General features: G+C 34.9%; 1 protein-coding gene across 2 annotated transcripts in view; it reads right to left on the bottom strand.

The window, feature by feature from the left end:
* PLXDC2 (plexin domain containing 2) overlaps positions 1 to 17,916 on the bottom strand; it is a 503,758-nt gene that overhangs the window by 235,426 nt on the left and 250,416 nt on the right. For both annotated transcript variants that reach the window (XM_069086276.1, XM_069086277.1), the window contains exon 4: positions 279 to 348. In XM_069086276.1, coding sequence (XP_068942377.1) covers positions 279 to 348 — 70 coding nt within the window. The remainder of the gene's footprint in view (positions 1 to 278; positions 349 to 17,916) is intronic.

The following is a 17,916-nucleotide window of genomic DNA, read 5'->3' as shown; positions in this document are numbered from 1 at the left end:
TTTCCATCAATCAGGCAGACTTACTTTTTCAGCCAGGAATGGAATTAAAACTTGGAAGGAAAGGAGGAAAAACCTGAACTAAAAATTATTAATGCTGCCATTTTTTTTTCTACTACAAAGCTTTTCATGTATTTTAATCCTCTTCTGGATTAATTTAAGTCGTCTTTATGACAGAAAACACAGGATTTTTTTCCAAGAAGTACTATACTTTTTTTCTTTAAATTACTGTAGTCAAATTTGGGAGACTATTCAAAGCAAATGGGCAGAAATCTACTTACCCCCAGTTGCCACAGTGATTTCACGTAGAAAATGGCCATAAAATGGAAAATCGAAGGACAGATTCACTCTCTGCAAGGAACAACACCAGAAAAGAAAAATCAATAATCTACAGAATAGCAAATATAAAATGAAAAGCTTTTAAAATTGTGATGTTCCAAAAGACTTGAGAAAAGGGACCTCTATCTTCCTTATGGAGTTAGAAGAATAAGGAGGCAGGATATTGCATATGTTGTTGAACATGAAGTATATGATGGTTGGTTCATTGAACTCACCCCCTCCCTTCTCTTTTTTCCTTCTTTGCTATAGGGGATGATCAGTGGATGGAGGAGAGGAGAGGTAAAGATCTGGAAATCAAGGTACTGTCATTTTATAAGAAGTCTATCAATAAAAATGTGCTCTGGTTCTCTTTCTTTAAATGATGCCTGCTTCCCTAGATTCAAAAAGTAAAATAGTCTTTGCTGAAGGAAAAATTGGGCTTAGAAGTGACTTATTATTATTGTAGATAGGCAAAGCAATCACCATGTTGGTTACCAGTATTCCTATTGTTTTGCCAACATCTGTTTAGGTATGCATAGCCAGGTCCATCAGTTACTTAGGGATAATGAGGGAGAAAAGTAAGTATGGATGAAATTAATGCTTGAGAAAATTTGAGTCACTTGATGTTTTTTTTTTAATTTACCCCCCAGATTTGACCATCAATGAAACTAAATTGGGTTGTACAGATATTTCCTTAAAGGCACATTAAGCTTTATACTCTATATTCTTTCTCTGTACCTTGTGGTGAAAAGCAGGCTTTTGTCAATCAATCTCAAAGGTTAGGGAAAGTGGAGACAGACCATTTGCAGTCCTGTGTGTGAACAGTGCAGATTTTTTTTCCTAACCCTATGGCTTCCCCTCCTCTTGCTATCTTTGTAATACAAATGTGCTTCCAGTGTGGTGGAGTGACTGTGGTAAGAACACTATTATTTCCAAGGATTTATATTGAGAATCACTAAAGGTCAACAGCATATGGCAAGTATGAGCAAGCTACGATGCACTACAATTATCAAAGAGAAATGATGTAAGGGATATTAAAATATATATGAATAAAAAAGAAGATGAATTTGTCACAAGGCAAAGATGAAGGCTAAGTGATGGGCAACCTGTGGTAAGAGCATATCATGTCATGGGAAAATATCTCTAGCATGTTGTGTATTCCCTGTCCTTGACTCTGACCAGGGACACCTTGTGGGAAGATTTGGACAAGAGTCACAAAGACCAGGACAGTAGCAGCTTGGATTCCTGAAACAGTTACTCACCTCCATGAGCTCATGATCTATTTGAATTGAATATGGCAACCCCAGTGACACCTTGAAGAAGAGGTTTTTATCATGTCCACTTAAAAGAAGGTTCTCTGCCAGAGCGGTGTAGTTCATAACAATTCAAGCCACCTAACATTCATCAAAACAGCCACAATAATCCTTATAGATTGGTGCGTGCTACCCAACTAAGTGAAAGTGTGGAAGGCTGACAGAGGATGAAATCTCATCTTCTTCTGTATCTTAAGAGAATTATTAGAAGAAGGATCTTTTTTCCCAAATGGGAAGATTGAACCCTGTGGATATCTATATTTACATGATCTAATTTATGAAATCTAGTTAAATTATTTGAATTTTAAAAGAAGCAGCCTAGTTAAAATCCAGGGTATTTCTTGCTATTGATGGAGAAAGAAAGTGAGTTGTGACAAGGGTCTCAAGTTGAATAACATATGACTTTTTAAGTAGAAGGCTTCATAGGATGCATATGGCTATTCAGATTTATAAATAGTGATTGCAACCTGACAACCAAAATCAATGATTATTATGTGAAAGCCAAATGGTTACTAAAGCATATTCTATTCATTTTCTCTCTCTCTCTCTCTCTCTCTCTCTCTCTCTCTTTCTCTCTCTCTCTCTCTCTCTCTCCCTCCTTCTCTTCCCCCTCCTCCTCCTTTTTCTTCTTCTTTGTATGTCTCCCTTATATCTCTCTCTGTGTATACACACATGTGTGTATATATGTGTGTGTATGTGTGTGTATAAACAATAAAAATTAAAAGCACAGGCTTTTAGATTAAATCTAGCCTTTTTAGTATTCAGCCAATGATTGGTTTCTATAGCCATTAAAATTTTTTAATGACTTCTTTGGCATGAAATTGATCATTCGTGAATTACAGCAACTTTCAATTAGGTTTTCTTTCCTGTTTAATGAAAGCTACACTTTGTACAAGAATTTGAGTTTTCTAATGAAACAAAAAACCATTTTCCACTGTGCTCACTAAAAAGAAAAGATATTTTTAAAAACTTAATAAATGTGAGTTGTACATCTGAGTCAGCTAGGTGAAATGGAAAGAATGCTGTCCTCAGAATCAGGAAGACCTGAAGTCGAAGCCCATATCAAGACATTTAGTAGTTATGTAACTGGGCAACTCATTTAACATGCATCAGCTTCAGTTTCATCATTTGAAAAATGGAGATAATAATTGTACCTACCTTTTACAATTGTAACGAGAATCATATGATATAGCTTATATAGAATGTATTGTAAACCTTAAAACAATGTATAGATGTTGGTTATTGTCATTACAGCAAAACTGTATATAAAGGAGGAAATGTATTAAATAGTTTTATAAAAAACACTAAATACAGTATAAAGATATTAGATACTGGGTTCTTAAAGGCTTCACAAAAACAGGATGAGTTGATTATGAAGGGATGATATCTAAAAATTAAAATTAATAGGTTAAGAGAGGAATATATTGGGAGAAGAGAGAGATAGAATAGGAACTTATACTCATTGGCTTTGGCTTAAGGAGGGAATAATATACACACTCAGCTGGCTATCTTACCCTACAGGAAAGTAGGGAGAAAGGGGATAAGAAGGGGATGATAGAAAGGAGGGCAAATTGGGGGAGAGGGTAGTTAGAAGGAAACACTTTTGAAAAGGGACAGGGTCAAAGGAGAAAATAGAATAAATAGGGGGCAGGACATGATGGAGGGAAATACAGTTAGTCTTTCACAATATAACTACTATAGAAATGTTTTGCATAACTACACATGTACAACCTATAATGAATTGCTTGTTTTCCCAGTGGAGGTGGGTGAAGAGGGAAGAAGGGAAAGAATCTGCACATCAAAGTTTAAAAAAATGTTAAAAATTGTTTTTTACATGCAACCAGGAAATAAGATATACAGGCAATGGAGTATAGAAATCCATCTTGCCCTACAAGAAAGTGGGTGGGGTGGAATGGGGGAGGACATGAGAGAGAACAGATTAGGGGAGGGGGTATTCAGCATACTTACAATCTTGGGGTAGGGGTAGGGGGGGAGATAGGGAGAAAATTTGTAACTCAAAATCTTGTGGAAATGAATGTTGAAAACTAACAAATAAATTAATTTATTTTTTTAAAAAGCTGTGCAAAAAATTTCACACTCTAGCATCATTACCAAGATGGAAAGAAACAAAAAACCAGCAAAAATGCATTGATTATTCAAGGACCCACTCCTACCTCATCAAGAAGATCCTCTTCAAAGAGTGGGCCATGAGATATTTGTGTGTCTAGTCTTTCCACCAAGTTAACATATAAAATTGATAAAACACAAAACAGACCTTACTAATCTGTGCCTAACTTTTGCTTCTACACATGATTGTGCACCAGAAGAAAAGAACAGAGATGCTAAGAATTACATTACTTTAATCAGTCTATTTAAACTTTTATTTATGAGGTATCCTTCAGATTCCACCTTTGTCCAAAGACCAACAATGGAATTGCAAAGAAATGGATCAAGTCATTGAATGCAGGATACAGTTCTGAATTTGTTGTTTAAGAAGGCAAAAAAAAAAAATGGGGCAGCCACGGTCAAAGAAGTAGCTACAAAAGATAGAGTCCAAGTTCAACAATACTTTATTTTTTTATCATTTATTTTTTATTTACTATTTTATTATTTATAATACTTAATGTTATAATAATAACAGGAAGACCACCAATATATTAGAGAAATACTCCTAATGGAGAATTTATGTTAAACCATGTACAATAATCATTCAAAGATAAAATCCTGGGAGAGATTCAATTTTGTTCCTATGGAAGAAATAGTTCCATCAAAGTAAAATAAATTTGTTTCTCAATACAAAGTATATAACAGTACAATTTTATATATGATAAACAGTGCCATGTAAGATTAAGAGGAGTCTTCATTAGGATCATACAAGTGTCAGAATTGGAAGACTACTTGTATACCATGTAGCACAATGCTTTTTTTTTTTTTGCTTTTTTTTGGAAGGGGGAGGGAAGGGCAGTTAGGGTTAAGTAACTTGCCCAAGGTAACACGGCTAGTAAGTGTTAAGTGTCTGAGGCTGGATTTTAACTCGGGTCCTCCTGACTCCAGGGCCCATGATCTATTCACTGCACCACCTAGCCACTCCCTGTATAGCACAATGCTGTTTCATAATTTTACAAATGAGACAACTAAAGCTCAGAATGGTTAAAGGGTTGCCAAAATTGATCAACTTCTGAGAACTAGTTCTCCAATATTCATTTATTTAGATTAATGAGCTGCCATGTTTGCTATATATTGATTTCTAATTTTCAAATAAAACTTTTGTTGGCAAAGGTAAATGGAATATCATTGTATCTTTAAATGCTGATTTACAGGATTTAATATCCTGAAATTAGCTTCCAGTTAATTACTGTGTGTTTATTTAATATTCTTCTTCTGTGTGTGCATATGTGTGTGTATGTGTGTGTGTGTGTGTGTGATCTTTCTTTGTTAGTTATTGTACTTTGGATACATTATGGCCAGCATGTATAAGAGAAAGTGAATTGCCCATTACAATGCTTTCCCCAGGTTTCTCAATTAGTCAATAAGTGGAATGGTATCTCTTAAAGATCATGCTACAGTATTTCTGATATAGAGACTGTATCATCATGAAATTTTATAGCAAAATAATTTTAATAGGGAAATTTATGTATGTGCACATGTATGCACACACGTATATGCACATGCATTATATATGTATTGCACATATATGTGCACACAAATATATGTATATATTCATCATATGTTCCATTAAAATTCTTATTAGTGACTGCTTCATTCGATATATTTTAATGATACATAGTAGGTGTTTAACAAAGTTTTGATTTACGCATCTTATATGATGACTCAGTAGTACTTCAGTATCTTGTTGTACCTTAATATCACCAATAACAGTAAAACAATTTTCTAATAACTAGCCTGTATATAGTGTTTTAAAGTTTAACCACTTCTTCATATATGCTATCTCATTTAATCACTGTAAGCATTAGTCATAATGTAAGTGTTAGAGGAGTCAGTTGCTACTATTCCATTTCATAGGCTACTTAGTGTACTATTTGGGGAGTTTTCCTAGGTCTTTGTTCTGTGTTAGTAACTGTACTTTAGATAAATTATGGCCAACATGTATAAGATAAATTGGGGTGTTCACTACAATGATTTTCCTGGGATTCCGGGTGGGGGCTCTTAGTCAATCAATGGAGTGGTATTTTTTAATGGTAATCTTAAGGGTGTCTCCAAAATAGAAATTGTCATATACTGATTCACCACACTACCACCACAGACATTTGAGTAAATTCCATGAACAAACCAATGGCAATATGTCATCTACCTTACAGGTCAAATAATTAGATTTTTTAAAACCCTTTTTCTCCTCAAGATGAAACTCACATAAACAAAAAATAACTTATTTGAGAAAAGGCATTTTTCCAATAGGAATCATATGATTAATTCATTGGAATTGAGGAAGTTTGTAGATATATAGATAAGGGGCAACCAGTGGATACAATTTTCCTAGTTTTTCAAAAAACCTTTGACAATGTTGTATACCAGAGGCTTTAAAACAAAAAAAAAAAAGAATAAATAAATCACCACAAGATTCAAGTTTATTAATAAATTTTTCTTAAATAAAGCTAGACTATCCAATCTTTAATGTTGATGATAGAAAATTATAATCCTCCCTGGGACAGTTACATTTTCTGTTGCTTACAGAATGCTCAGCAATTACAAGAAGTTAACTGTCAGTCTTTTGTAACTAATCAACATGATCTATCTTAATTCCTTTAAAATAATTCTTAATTCTATGTCCTCCATTTTATTTCAACTCATCTATTTCTGTTAAAATAAAGTAAATAACTCTTATACAATCTTAATTTGTAAAATCTCTTACTAACAGCTAAATATTGGAATTTAGCAACTTTTTAAACTAGATTTTTTCTTCTTAATAATTTCCTATTAGTCTAAAACAATTTTCTACTTTTAGTGATACAGCTATATCCCCTGAGATATCCTTCTTTGATCTTTTTATCACATTTCCTACTGAAGGCAGTCTAGCCACGTACTTATATTCACCTTTTCAAAACTTTAAAATGTCACTTAATCATATTTTTTTATATAAAAGAAAATCAAAGTAAGACCTGAAGAGCACTCAACATAACCTTGGCTATGATACATTATCTTTAATCACTGAAGACTTGATTTCTATGCTAATACTTTACTAAGTTTGTTGTGGGTGGGCAGACAGATACCTGCCCTCCCTTGGAATCAGGCAGGACTGACTTCTTGTCTGGCTTCTGAAATTTATTGTGCTGTATTACCCTGGGCAAGTGCTGTTATCTCAGGGAACAGAATAAATGGGAAAATAGGCATGAATCAGAATTTGTATCAGGAGGCTTTCCATGGGGTTTTGACAGTATCCATGAAATCACAGTTCTGCCTCCCCTTTCCAAAAAAAAAAAAAAAAACTACCAACAAGTTAGTAATAATTATCACCAAAAATGACCTATCTTATTATTTTTTCCACTAAACAAATTCACTATAAAATTTACACTGCATCATTCATATGGATATAGTTGGAAAAACTTTTTTTTCTTTTTTTGGAAGGAGGGAAAGTAGGGCAATTGGGGTTAAGTGACTTGTCCAAGGTCACATGGCTAGAAAGTGTTAAAGTGTCTGAGGCTGGATTTGAACTCATGTCCTCCTGACTCCAGGGCCAGTGCTCTATTCACTGCACCAACTAGCCACCCCTAGCCTGAAAATCTGAAAAAAAAAAAGTTATTTATTTTTTGTATGAAATACCTGGATAGATGACTTAGTTTTCTATTTTAATTTTATATATTATTATAAACAAAGGATTTCCTTTATTTATTTTTTAAAATGAGGAAATGTTTTGAGGATACAGCATCTGATTCCCTTATTTTGCAGAGGAAAATATGCTTGAGGAAAATACACTGGTGACACTTTTTCATAGGACTTTCATAGGACTATCATGCCATAGAAATCCCTTCACTTCTAGAAGCTCATTCTATCTATGTATTACTTCTTACTTTGAAAATATGAGCTTAGCTCACCTGGCAGCTAGGTGGCAGAGTGAATAGAGTGCCACTTTTGGAGTAAAAAAAAATCTTCCTGAGTTTAAATCTGGCATCAGACACTCACTAGCTGTATTCCTCTGGGCAAGTAACTTAATTCTCTTTGCCTCAATTTCCTCATATATAAAATAAACTGGAGGAGAAAATGGCAAACCATTCCACTATCTTTGACAAGAAAATTCCAAATGATGAGTCATGATGAGTTGAACATGACTGAAATAAGTGGACAACAATAAAACCTCACCTTTAGATTGACTGGTTCCTCCTAGAATTTCCATTTTAAGGATTCCTCTCCAGGTTGAAATGCTAACTCATACCCATAAGCCAATGTCTACCATGTGTCTCACCCAGTAAGATTTCTTCCCCTTTTCAGATTCTTTTTATATGAAAATGTCTTCCTGAGTTGAAATATAAACTCAGAGGGGCAAGAGACTGACATTCCTTCAGCTTGTATTTGTGTTTTTGGAACTTACCACAGTACTTGGCAAAAAGTAAGTGCTTAATATATGTCTGATAACTGACTGATAGGGTGATGCCCTTTTTTCTCATTTAGTCAAGGGAAAGTATCCCATGAAGCAAAGGAGAGAAGTTCAAAGTAAGCCAGGACAATGTCCTCTGTTTCCAAGCATCCAACTTGTTTAATTCAGTGATGAGCATTTAAGGTTGATAGCTAGGAAATCCTGATATTTGGAACTGAGTTATATCTATGACATAATTGCTTTTTGCTTACTTGTTGGGTTGGCTGAGACAGAGGTGGATTTTTTTATTTCTCATCATGAACTAGAGAGAAGTCATTTCACACAAGAAATCTCACTTTGATGGGATATGTTTGGTCAAGAGCAGATCTTCAAGTGAGTCAGAACCACCTTTAGAGTATTTAAGAAGAATCATCAAAGCTGGTATCAGAAGTGATCTCTGGGGAACAGAGCCCTCTAGATAACCTTTCCTGCCATCTGCTACTTGAAATAGAGAACTGGAGACAGATAAACTCTGCCTTACCACCCTGAACCTCCCCAGCATTGTCACTTATTTTCTAAGAGGTAGAAATTTCTCAGAGCCCAGCCAAGCGAGCACACTTGATGAAACCCTACAGATCCCTGACTTAGAGTTTTCTTCTCTCACACAAGGGATAGAGTACTAGGCCCAGAGTCAGGAGAAACTGAGTTCAAATCTGACCTCAGTCACTTATTAGCCATATGACCCTGGTCAAGTCTACCTCATCTTCTTCAACTGCAAAATGGGGATAAATTTTGGCACTTACTTCCCAAGGTTGGTGTAAGGATCAAATGAGATATTTGTAAAACACTTTGCAAAGAGCTTGGCTTATAGCAGGCACATAATAAATATTTCTTTCTTTGTTTTTTTTTTTTTTGGTGGAAAGCCTACAAGACTCCCTCAGAGTCAAGTCAAAGTCTGAATTTTAGATAGAGCTGAAGGGTCATAATAAAGTGCTGTACTTATAACTAGATAATCCCCAATGTTACTTCCAATTCTAAGATGATGTTTGAGGTTTGCTTTGCTTTTGGGGGGGAGGGAGAAAGATGGTTTTTATCTTTCATTTTCCTCCCCCAAAGCATGTATTTATTGTAAAGATTATCACTCCACCCTGATCCATCAATAATTAAGATTTTTGTTTGCCAAAGGGAAAGAAGCAGTTGACCTTAGTAGCTAGTTATTCAGAAAAATTTAGTTTTAAGAAAGAAATTACCCAGTGCCTCGGGATGGGGGGTGGGGGGGCAGGGGATGAATATGGTGGTCAGTATATCCATCAAAGACATCACTGTGCTCTGGATTTCTCTCTGTCCCTCTGGAAGGATGGTGCCTACCCTGCCCTGGCACAAATGAGAGCACCTTTCCTACCACTTGACCTAGGCACATGTCTGGAGACAGTCATGTCTGTGACCTAAATTCTTTAATTTCTTACCACCAACAAACCCATTCCCGGGGCTTTATCTAAACATTTATAGGGCATAACATCCATGTAAAGAAGCTGAAATTTTAATTGTTCAACCAGTTAACTACATATACAAATATAAAAACTGGCAAACAAAGTGACTGGGGAAACACAAATCAAAACAAAAACAAAATAGCAAGGAAAGTATCAGGAGAGGAGAAAACAAATCTTCAGAAAATGAAAGCAAAATTCATGCTTTCTAAAGAAGTCTTCCACGGTAAATAATCATTAAAGGAGGAAATATGAGGTAGCATTTATATGGAGAGAATAGTGCTAAAGATCTTTGAAATCCTCAAAGTATTTACCCTGCTTTTAAGCCCAGAGTGTGCAAAGCACATACCAGAAAGGAGATAGCAGTGATGTATTAGGATAACTTTTTTTTCTATGCAGCATATAAAACATATTAATGTTATTCCTGCCTTAACTAACCTTTTGCTCTCTTGGAAGAGTTTGTCAGGACATGGGCAATTAATCCAGTGGTTGAAAACAGTGGAAACCTAATTAGATGATCAAAATCTCCTGTGTAGGGGAATAATCAATATGCAAATTTGCTGATGGAGATTTATCACTCTTTTCAGACAAAAGAAGTGTTCATTGAATTGATTTCCTGAGAAATCCCAGCTCTTCAGCATTCATTCCTAACTGCATGCAGTATTAACTAGGTCTATGCATTCACTAGATGATGCTTTTCACAGGAATAATAATGAATAAGAGTAATTTTCACAACTATGAAACATAAGTGTGTGTGAAATATTGCCACATGCTTTGATATTTTACATTGCCAGATTTACTGTGGTTAAAGAAAGCTGAAGAATCAGGTGTCTCCCAATGGTCATGACCAGACTACATAATTTTGAGAATTAACTTAGTTACTTGGCTTCATCTCAATATTCAATTATGATTTGTATCACTGAACTGTTTGAGGGAGGCAAAGATGAAAGACAATTATATTACATGTCAACTGGAGTCACTAAAAAGAATGACATCTAGGTCAGAGAATGGAAGGAAACTTGGAGGTCATCTAATCTGTCCCTATCATGTTATAGCTAAGAATACATGGTGTACCTAGATGCAAATAGCTACTAAGTTTTGGAGACAGGGTCTGGACTCAAATTTTCTTAACTCTAAACCAGTTCTCTATGCACTGCACCACATAGCTGTCTAAATGTATTACTTGGAAAGCCAAGTATTTTACTTTGGCCCATGGGAGTTTTGCAGGAGAATTGCAATCTGGTCATGAATCAAAACCTTACTCTTCAGGGGGTTGGATTAGAAGACTTCTCAAGTCTTTTCTGTCTCTGGGATTCTGTCACTCAAAAAGGGAAGGACAGGTTAAAGTAGTGTGTCTGAAGTATCTCATATTGACTAGCTGTCTATACAAGTTCAAGCTCTTTTTTCCATTCATAAAGCTTTCATTCATCACAATGCTTTAAAGTTACATCAAAGTGTGTCTGTTAAAATCTAACTGGTAGGGATCTTCTGGGTCAGGGCCCTACACAAAAAGTCCTCAGCTATAGGGTCTCTTCCAATGTTTGGTCTTCCGTTATTTCAACTTCCTCTTGCTTTCCTTTGGTTAGACAGGCTTTCTAAATTAAGGTCCACAACTCACCTCCCCCACAAAAGTATCCATGGAAATGTTTCAGGTGGTTTGAGAAATGGACTCTTTTAAAATTTTTAAACTATATTTTAATATGAGTAGCTCCTATGCAAACTTCTGTATTTGATATTATATATTTCAAAATATTATTCTCATTTTTAAAAGCTGATAAAGAAGATAGCTGATAGTAATAGTAGTAGCTACAATTAATATAACTATTTCATGTTTGCAAAACACTCTATGTGGATGATAACATTTTATCTTCACAATAACTCTCTGAAGTAGGTGCTATTATTATTTCCATTGCACAGAAAAAACTGAAGCAAAAAGAGGTTAAGTGATTTGCCAAGGATCACATGGCTTATAAGTGTCCAAGGTAGGATTTGAACTCAGGTCTTTCTAATCTATATTCTATCCAGAACACCACCTAGCTGCTTACTTCCTCTTAATTTGCAAAAGAGGAATAATGGCTAAATGTTCTTTACCTTTAATACTATTTATCCTCTAAGACACAGATAATATTGATTTAACTCAAAATAATGACTCTTTTATGATAGATTTTCAGATAGTATCCCAGTTCAGGTGGAGTCTATTTTAAAATATATTACATATATTATTCATTAATCTACCTATGGTTAGTCTGTTACTTCTTAATCAATACTATGCAAAACATGAAATTAAAAAAATCTTATAACTAGAATTTTATAGCATTTACATTTTTAAGATACTTCATATATATTATTTTATTTGGTTTTCAAAAAAATCCTAAGAGGTAGAGACTATTTGTATCCTCATTTTACAGAAGAGTAAATTGAGAAAATTTCAATGAATTGGCCAAGACAACACAACTAGTAAGTTTTTTATTCTGAATTTAAACTCATGTCTTTCTGCCTTGATGAACCACATTACTCTAATCACCACCACTTGGTTAATAAAGGTATGTGAAAATATGCAAAAAAAATGTTAATACATTAACCCATGTCAATAAATCTTAATCTCAACTAAAAAATAGACAAGCCTCTTATCCTTTATAATCCAATACTTCATACAAGTACACACTATCTTCTTTTTCTGTTTGTTATATCAGTTATTCAGGAACAACGCATACTATTTATATTTTGTCAAATTCTGTTGGAAATTTTTCCCCTTCCAAAATATTCATGTAAAATTGATATCATTTAATAACTTCCAGATGAGAACACTTCTCACCATCATGTTATCTAAAATTAGATTTGTTGCAAATACCCATCAGCCCACAGAGAGGACTCAGAGGAGACAAATGAAAATAGGTTTGAAAATAGCATTGAGTATCAAAGACAGGAGTAATTTTGATTACTTAGGCCACCAAAGAGAAGGTGGAGGGGTCACTTATTAGCAGTTTTAAGAAGATGAAAGGTTATCATGAAAAACTGTAATGCATTACTAAAGGGATTTTGAGAATCTTCTCTGGGTATTTTTAACAACAAAGCTGGATATTCATCTACCTGGCTGGGTTTGCAGTCAGCCCAGGAAGTAGGAGGTGTTCCACCTCCTGCGGCCCTTTCTAGTCTCATAGCCTCTATATAATCAGAGTACAGTCATGATCCCTGTACTTAGGACTCAATAAAAGGGGCTAAGTTTAAATCATACCTATAGCAGAAGGATGATGGGGCTTAGTTTAGCTTTAAGGAGGAAGGTAAATATTCTTGCTTTTGAGGTTAACCATCAAATGGATTACTGTGGGGACATCTTCCTTGAAAACCTTTGAGCCTTGTACAGAGCAATTTCCTCATCTTTTAGATGAGGTCAAATAATTGAAATTATCTTCTACATTCTTGTAATCCATATAATGGTGTAACTAAAGTGATTTAACCAGCTTCCATAACTCCAGGGAAATCAGAAGTCCAATTCGGCACCAAGAAGTCCAAGAAAGCACTCTTTCCTAGTATGAAATGTTCTGTTGCACATGAGAGCACATCATTTTGTAAGACCTCTCAATTTTCTATAATTTAATGAAAGAAGAAAAAAATAGGTTATTGGGTAAGAAACTTGATGTTTTATCTAAGTGGAGGAAGATCATTAAAACTTGTACTGGAATCCCCATAGCTTACATTTAAGCAGAAGGGAATGATTTTTATTCTTTTGTATTTGCTAGGGTAGTAGTTCTCAACATGTGGGACAAGGACCTTTTAATAATAGATAATTGCAAGAAGCCTATCTCAATAAATGATTCAGGATGATAAATAGGCTGAGTGGCTGAGTAACTGATATTTTTAAAGCAGGGATAAGAACACATATATCCTTTGTTCAAAAAGGTTCAGTATCTGTTATGATGGATTTAGTTAATAAAAGGAACATATGTAGATGACCATTGTTATGAAAACAATCTGGGGGTCTAGGGGATTGCAAACTCAATATGAATCAGCAGTGAGATATAGTAAAAAAATTGCTTTGGGGGGTACTTTTTTCATTTGTTTCATGTGTGTCCAACTGTTTGTGACCCCATTTGGGGTTTTCTTGGCAGAAATATTGGTTTGGATTGTCATTTCCTTCTTCAGCTCATTTTATATATAAAGAAATTGAGGCAAATACTATTAAGTGATTTGCCCAGGGTCACACAGGTAGTATCTGAGGCCAGATTTGAACCCAGGAAAATAAATCTTCTCGGCCCCAGGGCTGGCACTCTATCCATTTCACCACCTAGCTGAATGACTGTCATATAATGCTGGTGTTGGGAAACTAGAGAAGCACTAATAAATATCATTAAAGAGCTACTGAGGAATGAAATTAATTAGTTATTGAGAAAGTGAAAAAATATATATCCATCTTAATTCTTACATATAGACTTTTTTTTCTGATATCCAGGTAACACTGGGTTTTGAAAGCAATGTCAATAGATGATGTGCTGTGACAGTGGTTTTGGAATTGAAAAACTTTTGATGTGGACCCCCAAGGGCTAATGTGTTTCTTGTGCTAGAGCCAGCATAACTGTGTGTGATAACTACTAGTTTAGGTTTGAAGTAATTATTATTAATATTATTATAAATGGTTCTGGTAGTGGTGGTAGTAGTAGTAGTAGTAGTAGTAGTAGTAGTAGTAGTAGTAGTAGTAGTAGTAGTACTAGTAGTAGTACTAGTACTAGTACTAGTAGTAGTAATAGAAGGATGCAAAAGAGTAGTAGTAGTAGTATTGACATAGAAACTTTGAGTAGAAAGGTTTTGTGAGCTGTTTGTGCCAAGATTAATGAAATCACTGATCTCTCAAGTACTGAAGTAACTTCTTAATAGTAATTGATCTTACTTGAAGGGTCAGAAAATGAGGAGTGAAAATCTCAGATATGATCAGCACAATTCCTGGAAACTAAACTTTGCCATTTATGACAGATGAGAACAAACAGTAGAAGTAGAAGGCTCTAAACTGAGGATATGTATAATTTAACATATAATCAAGCAAATTATGGGGTTCATCTTATATTCTCTGATAAATTTTAATAAATTTAAGTTATTACTACTTGTAATTTTGTATTTTTCTCTTGACATTCATGTAATAAGCCTTTAAAAAAAACTATTTACTTAGCATAGAGCCCTATATTAGTTTCTAGGGTTACTAGGACAATTTTTTAAAGCCCCTGTCCTTCAGAAGCTTATTTTCTCCCACTCTCCATAGTCATTTCTTAATTGGAGAGACTACATTGGAATAATTTCTTTAATATTGGTGTTATATTTAGTTCAAGTCTCCCAGTTGGCTCTAGGAACATGGAAATAACAGTTTCCGCGTATAGAGAAAAAAACGGGTGGTTTCTCTGCCTGTGTTCTTATTGTTCAATAGGTAAGCATTACTTGATTCATCACCATGCTTATGTATGATGGTTCAGAGAATATATATATATATACACATAACCATGGTGGGGGAGAAGGAGGGAAAGAAAGAGAGGGGGGAGAGGGGGAGAGGAGAGGCAGAGAGGGAGAGAGAGAGAGAGAGAGAGAGAGAGAGAGAGAGAGAGAGAGAAAATGAGAATGAATTTGTATGTATGTGTCCTGGATATAATCATCTTTATGCAAGGTCACAATGATGATGTCCCAAATACACACAAATTAAAGTTCTTTCAGGACCCACATTTCTTCTCTCATGCTCATATCATTTTTACCCTCCTAAAGACAATGTGAATTGGAATGACACAGTCACATTCCATATCAGCATGACATCTGTGCCATGCTCCTTGGATCTTTGAAAAGAAGTAGGGACACCAAACACACACACACACACACACACACACACACACACACACACACACCACACACACCCTTCCCCATGGATAAACTAGGATATGTTCTACATCTGAAAGTCTATCCCTGATGAAACTTTAAAGTATGAGGTGCCATATTGATTAGATTGCTTTGCTTTGTCACCTTCATCAGATCCCCTTTTGATTTCCTTATGATTTACCCTTAAAAAAAGAATGGAGAGAAAGCAGTACAGAAGGCTTGCTTCATGGAAGTATGAAGCATAATTAATAGCAATTATTATAATCCACTTTGGGAAATATTAAGTGCCACGTAAATGGTGATTATAACGATTATCTTTGCAGAAACTCTTCTGACCCTGTTTGTAAGAATTGTTTCTTTGTGATGCTTCCTTTGTAGTACACTAGGGCTTTATTTGTTTCCCAACAAACAGTGGGTCTTAGAAAACTAAGTCCAGTAGGTGAATGGTGGAACATGCTTAGATTTTTCAGATTCCTATTTTCATTTTCCAATAACAATGCAATCTAAAAATGGAAAAAAATACCTAAAGAGTGAACTTGGAACAAAACTAAATCCATGTTCTCATACAAAACAACCATTACTTCTTAGGAAGTCATTAGTACCTCAATCACTGAACCAGAAAAATTGTGGGATGTCTGTTTTCAGTGAAAGAAGAATTTATCTTTGTATAAGGAACGAAAGATTTCTGCAGACTAGTTTCAACTACATAGGTTATTGGGATTTTTAAAGATTACATGTTTTACATCTTTAAAAAAAATCTTTATAAAGCATTTAACAAAATAAGAATTTAATGCTTTCTGGAGGAGGGTTGGTAGTTCCAGTAACCTACTTTCATTGGGAATGTGTTTAAGAGGGAACAATATATATATGTATATATACATATATTTAGAAGAGCATAAAAGTCTTATAATTTCAGAAGAAATTATATGGCAGAGGGATAGGGACTGGGAGAGGACAAGGAAGGGATCTTTAGAGGGGAGGGCGAGGGAATAGGTAAAAAGGGGATACAGAATGGTGTTTAGATTTATGGGAATGGGAGGATAGGGGAGTGATTCTTGGAGGGGGTAGGCAAATATCAGGAGGGCAAGGTGGCAGGTAGAAGTAAATTAGAGGAGTCTGGAAATAGGAAACGAGATATGCACAAACATAAAAAACAAAGATGAAGAGGAGAAACTGGGAAAGCATCTTTCTACATATATGTATGTGTATGTATATATCTATAGCTATAGAGAAATATATCCAAACTTAATTACAGCCTTGGAAGGAGGTGGGGGAGGTGGAGAAAAGTGAAAAAAGAACAAAATACAAAGCTGCATGGCAAAAATCAAAAGAAAACTTACAAGGGAGCAAAGAAAAGATGGACCGTTCTCAACACAATGTATTATATTTATCATTATATTTATCATACAGATTATCTTGAAATGAAAATTTATTGTTACATATTTTGAACCCTCTCTGATATTCTGCTATGCACGTGACATGTTTTTTTCTTTCTTACTTCATATTTAAGTTCCAATATTTAACTTTATAATATGGTTTTGTTTCTTTTTTTCTATTCTGTATTTTTGTTCTGGTGTCTGAATCTAAAATATAATAAAAAAAATAATTTAATGTTCACCAGGGCAAATGGGAATTACTCTTTGCACATGTAGATGTGTGTGTATATACATGAAAACTTGTCTCCATTTAATTATATTTAGACATTTATAATTAAAAGTTGGTGCTCTTTGAATAAAAATCCTGTTTCTTAGACTGAGTGGGTAAAACCTGAAATAAATCCAAAGATGACATTCACAGGATAACATTGCAGAACATTTTTTCTGCCCATAGTCTGTGATTTCCCATAAAACAGCCAAGTAGGTGCCTGTTTGTGGTAACTGCCCTTCCAGATCGTCCACCAAGGACAGTTCGTGTGAGTGTTATTTTCATGCATTAAAAGTGGTAAATGTAGCCACATGATCTGGCTAGCTGAGGAATTATCACAGTGCATGCCAAGGTATCTTCCAGGAGACATGGCAAGGCAGGCCACAAGTGTCTCTAGGATAGCCAAAAAAAATAAAGAAGGAAAAATTTCAAGGGCTACCCAAAGGTAAGAATAATCTTCTATCTCTATTTACTGTGGTGAGTATTCCTGTTATTTAAGTTGTCATTTAAGGCTGAGGTCTTCTTTGGAGTTTCCCAGAGGAGCTACAGGAAGGACAAATAAATCCTTTGGTAACATATATTCAGATCTGAGGATGGCCCTAACAGGACTTGTTCAAACACTTTTTGGATATCAAAAACTAATGTTTCTGAAGTTTTGTTTCTGATTATAAACACCCAATAGAGTGTTCTTGCCCTGGACTGAACCTTCAACAATGGCTACTCTGTTATAGGATTTTCTAGAATCCTCATACCTCCATCCACCCATCTACTACCAAGT

The sequence above is a fragment of the Petaurus breviceps genome, unplaced genomic scaffold, assembly GCF_028583685.1.
Source record: "Petaurus breviceps papuanus isolate PSGF00001 unplaced genomic scaffold, PetGlider_PUasm1.0 178, whole genome shotgun sequence".
In the NCBI taxonomy this organism is placed as follows: domain Eukaryota; kingdom Metazoa; phylum Chordata; class Mammalia; order Diprotodontia; family Petauridae; genus Petaurus; species Petaurus breviceps.
The sequence above is the reverse complement of the archived record's forward strand: the minus strand, read 5'-3'. Positions and strand labels throughout refer to the sequence as shown.